Below are 5,000 nucleotides of genomic sequence, written 5' to 3'. Positions count from 1 at the left end.
GAAATGGCTCCATGTTAGACTGGGGAAATGGCTCAATGTTAGACTGGGGAAATGGCTCCATGTTAGACTGGGGAAATGGCTCCATGTTAGACTGGGGAAATGGCTCCATGTCAGAGTGGGGAAATGGCTCCATGTTAGACTGGGGAAATGGCTCCATGTCAGACTGGGGAAATGGCTCCATGTCAGACTGGGGAAATGGCTCCATGTTAGACTGGGGAAATGGCTCCATGTTAGACTGGGGAAATGGCTCCATGTCAGAGTAGAGTTAGACTGGGGAAATGGCTCCATGTTAGACTGGGGAAATGGCTCCATGTTAGACTGGGGAAATGGCTCCATGTTAGACTGGGGAAATGGCTCCATGTCAGAGTAGAGTTAGACTGGGGAAATGGCTCCATGTTAGAGTAGAGTTAGACTGGGGAAATGGCTCCATGTTAGACTGGGAAAATGGCTCCATGTTAGACTGGGGAAATGGCTCCATGTCAGACTGGGGAAATGGCTCCATGTTAGACTGGGGAAATGGCTCCATGTTAGACTGGGGAAATGGCTCCATGTTAGACTGGGGAAATGGCTCCATGTCAGAGTAGAGTTAGACTGGGGAAATGGCTCCATGTTAGACTGGGGAAATGGCTCCATGTCAGAGTAGAGTTAGACTGGGGAAATGGCTCCATGTCAGAGTAGAGTTAGACTGGGGAAATGGCTCCATGTTAGACTGGGGAAATGGCTCCATGTTAGACTGGGGAAATGGCTCCATGTTAGACTGGGGAAATGGCTCCATGTTAGACTGGGGAAATGGCTCCATGTTAGACTGGGGAAATGGCTCCATGTCAGACTGGGGAAATGGCTCCATGTTAGACTGGGGAAATGGCTCCATGTCAGACTGGGGAAATGGCTCCATGTTAGAGTAGAGTTAGACTGGGGAAATGGCTCCATGTTAGACTGGGGAAATGGCTCCATGTCAGAGTAGAGTTAGACTGGGGAAATGGCGCCATGTTAGACTGGGGAAATGGCTCCATGTTAGACTGGGGAAATGGCTCCATGTTAGACTGGGGAAATGGCTCCATGTCAGACTGGGGAAATGGCTCCATGTCAGATTAGAGTTAGACTGGGGAAATGGCTCCATGTCAGAGTGGGGAAATGGCTCCATGTCATTGCAGGGAGAATACTGAGTAATTGGGATGATGTGATTTACCTTGAGAGAAGAGTAGAGAGAGACTGAGAGATTGAGAGCCTGAGAGTTCCTGTTTCACTCTGATAGAGCCAGCCCTATTTAGACAGTCTGTTATCTAAACCCAGCTACCTTATAAACCAATCCCATCATTCCTCCTGTCCTGGCTGAAATATATTACTACTGATTGGTTTGGTAATGGACTATTTATCACTCTAGATCTGTCTGTCTGTCTGTCTGTCTGTCTGTCTGTCTGTCTGTCTGTCTGTCTGTCTGTCTGGAGGACAGAGTCGTAGGAGAGAGTAGAGTGTGCTTTTGGAATACGTTGTATCTTTATTTTATTTTAAATGATCCAATTGATAGTTACAGTGTTGTCTCATCGCTGCAACTCCCGTACGGATTCGGGAGAGGGCGAAGGTCGAGAGCCATGCGTCCTCCGAAACACAACCCAACCAAGCCGCACTGCTTCTTGACACAATGCCCATTTAACCCGGAAGCCAGCCGCACCAATGTGTCGGAGGAAACACCGTACACCTGGCGGACCTGGTCAGCGTGCACTGCGCCCGGTTCCGCCACAGGAGTCGCTAGAGCGCGATGAGACAAGGACATCCCTTGGTTCTCCCGGGTCACGGCCCGGCTGCGACAGAGCCTGAACTCGAACCCAGGATCTCTAGTGGCACAGCTAGCACTGCCCAACCCGGGAGGCCCGTATACGTTGTACCTTTCAGTGAGTGAGGTGGGAACTTAACTGAGTTTCACTGAGATGTAGTGAGAATAGAAAGTTAGTATGGATGGAATGAACTCAGAAACTCAGACGACTTTGTCTGCTTTAAACCCAAACCAGAAGGTCGATAACACCTAAAAGTGTACGATGAGAATCGAACAGTAGCCAATGCATATTATCTGTTTGGTTGCTGACTGTAACAGCAAAGGTCTCCTGGTGATTTCTATAGTTCAGTAGGCTTTACTGCAGTGTGCAGTGGTGTACTAAAGCACAGCAGTGTTGTGTTGTCTTGTAAAACTGCTGTGGAGACTGAAACCTTAGCGGTGGTGGTGGCTGCCTCAGCTCGATTGGCTCTGCTCTCTCTCTCTCTCTCTCTCTCTCTCTGTATGTCCTGACTGCTCTGCTATCTGAGCAGGATGTTCTGATCTGGCTTAGCTGCATGCTCCTCTCTCTCTCCCTTCCTCCTCCACCTCTTCCTCCTCCACCTCTTCCTCCGTCCCCTCGCATCCACCTCTCACTGGCTCCCTCCATTAAACTCCACCCTCTCTCCCTCGATACAGTACCTCCTCTCTACCTCTCTCCTCCCTGTCTTCACTGGCCATCACCCCTCCATACCTTCCTCCTCCCTCTCTTCCTCCTCCCTCTCTCCCTCCTCCCCTGGCTGTGTGGCTGGCTTGGCAGGTCCTGTCCTGTCAGCCCGGCCAGGCAGAGGGAGGCAGACCCAGGCAGGTAGAAGATGTCCTTGTGTGTGACATCAGAGAATGGTGGTGTTAGCGGAGCAGGAGGAGGAGGAGGTACAGCCGGGAAGAAGCAGCAGTGTGGACCTCCTCTACCCGACTGCTCTGGCTCCTCTGACTGCTGCTGCTGCAGTCTCTTTCAGGCTACCTCCTCTTCCTCCACCTCCTTCACCACCTCCTCCTCCACCCAGGGCCGGACACGCAGCTTCTCCCTGCTCCCTCCTCCACTCAGCCACCATCACCCTGCTCCGCCCGTCGCCTCCTCCTTCACCTCCAACACCTCCTCCTCACCTGGTACCCAGAGAAAGCCTCTCTACCCTGGGGTTGAAGGGGTCGTCACCATCACCCATCACAGATCCCCTGCTGCGGCCCGCCGGGCCAGGACCCAGATCAACCAGAGCTACCACCCTGCTCCAGGGAGGCTGAGCCAGGTCAAAGAGGTAGGGCTGCTGCTCTGGTAGGACTGTAGGTAGGTAGGTAGGTAGGTAGTACTGCTCTGGTAGGACTGTAGGTAGGTAGGTAGTACTGCTCTGGTAGGACTGTAGGTAGGTAGTACTGCTCTGGTAGGACTGTAGGTAGGTAGTACTGCTCTGGTAGGGCTGTAGGTAGGTTGTACTGCTCTGGTAGGACTGTAGGTAGGTAGTACTGCTCTGGTAGGACTGTAGGTAGGTAGTACTGCTCTGGTAGGACTGTAGGTAGGTAGTACTGCTCTGGTAGGACTGTAGGTAGGTAGTACTGCTCTGGTAGGACTGTAGGTAGGTAGTACTGCTCTGGTAGGGCTGTAGGTAGGTAGGTAGTACTGCTCTGGTAGGGCTGTAGGTAGGTAGGTAGGTAGGTAGTACTGCTCTGGTACGACTGTAGGTAGGTTGTACTGCTCTGTTAGGACTGTAGGTAGGTTGTACTGCTCTGGTAGGACTGTAGGTAGGTAGTACTGCTCTGGTAGGGCTGTAGGTAGGTTGTACTGCTCTGGTAGGACTGTAGGTAGGTAGTACTGCTCTGGTAGGACTGTAGGTAGGTAGTACTGCTCTGGTAGGACTGTAGGTAGGTAGTACTGCTCTGGTAGGACTGTAGGTAGGTAGTACTGCTCTGGTAGGACTGTAGGTAGGTAGTACTGCTCTGGTAGGGCTGTAGGTAGGTAGGTAGTACTGCTCTGGTAGGGCTGTAGGTAGGTAGGTAGGTAGGTAGTACTGCTCTGGTACGGCTGTAGGTAGGTTGTACTGCTCTGTTAGGACTGTAGGTAGGTTGTACTGCTCTGGTAGGACTGTAGGTAGGTAGTTCTGCTCTGGTAGGACTGTAGGTAGGTAGTACTGCTCTGGTAGGACTGTAGGTAGGTAGTACTGCTCTGGTAGGACTGTAGGTAGGTAGTACTGCTCTGGTAGGACTGTAGGTAGGTAGGTAGTACTGCTCTGGTACGACTGTAGGTAGGTTGTACTGCTCTGGTAGGACTGTAGGTAGGTAGTACTGCTCTGGTAGGACTGTAGGTAGGTAGTACTGCTCTGGTAGGACTGTAGGTAGGTAGGTAGTACTGCTCTGGTAGGGCTGTAGGTAGGTAGGTAGTACTGCTCTGGTAGGGCTGTAGGTAGGTAGGTAGGTAGGTAGTACTGCTCTGGTAGGACTGTAGGTAGGTAGGTAGGTAGTACTGCTCTGGTAGGGCTGTAGGTAGGTAGGTAGGTAGTACTGCTCTGGTAGGACTGTAGGTAGGTAGGTAGGTAGTACTGCTCTGGTAGGACTGTAGGTAGGTAGGTAGGTAGTACTGCTCTGGTACGACTGTAGGTAGGTTGTACTGCTCTGGTGGACTGTAGGTAGGTAACACTGCTCTGGTACGACTGTAGGTAGGTAGATAGTACTGCTTTAGTAGGGCTGTAGGTAGGTAGTTCTGCTCTGGTAGGACTGTAGGTAGGTAGTACTGCTCTGGTAGGACTGTAGGTAGGTTGTACTGCTCTGGTAGGACTGTAGGTAGGTAGTACTGCTCTGGTAGGACTGTAGGTAGGTAGTACTGCTCTGGTAGGACTGTAGGTACAGTCAGGTACAGTCAACGTCGTTACAGCGTTGCTATAGCGTCGTTACATCGTTGCTATAGCGTCGTTACAGCGTTGCTATAGCGTCGTTACATCGTTGCTATAGCGTCGTTACAGCGTTGCTATCGCGTCGTTACAGCGTTGCTATAGCGTCGTTACAGCGTTGCTATAGCTGCGTTACAGCGTTGCTAAAGCGTCGTTACAGCGTTGCTATAGCGTCGTTACATCGTTGCTATCGCGTCGTTACAGCGTTGCTATAGCGTCGTTACATCGTTGCTATAGCGGCGTTACAGCGTTGCTATAGCGTCGTTACAGCGTTGCTATAGCGTCGTTACAGCGTTGCTATCGCGTCGTTA

At 51.5% G+C, this 5,000-nt stretch overlaps 1 protein-coding gene across 4 annotated transcripts in view; it reads left to right on the top strand.

Moving 5' to 3' along the window:
- The window catches only part of LOC139572869 (oxysterol-binding protein-related protein 10-like), a 144,924-nt gene that overhangs the window by 28,002 nt on the left and 111,922 nt on the right, over nt 1-5,000 (top strand). For 3 of the 4 annotated variants that reach the window (XM_071395691.1, XM_071395692.1, XM_071395693.1), the window contains exon 4: nt 2,818-3,066. The exons of the other annotated variant lie outside the window; for it this stretch is intronic. In XM_071395691.1, coding sequence (XP_071251792.1) covers nt 2,818-3,066 — 249 coding nt within the window. The remainder of the gene's footprint in view (nt 1-2,817; nt 3,067-5,000) is intronic. 4 annotated transcript variants of the gene reach the window in all.

This window comes from Salvelinus alpinus, chromosome 4 (genome assembly GCF_045679555.1).
Source record: "Salvelinus alpinus chromosome 4, SLU_Salpinus.1, whole genome shotgun sequence".
Taxonomy (NCBI): domain Eukaryota; kingdom Metazoa; phylum Chordata; class Actinopteri; order Salmoniformes; family Salmonidae; genus Salvelinus; species Salvelinus alpinus.
Note: the sequence above shows the minus strand (reverse complement) of the source record. Positions and strands in the feature narration are given on the sequence as shown.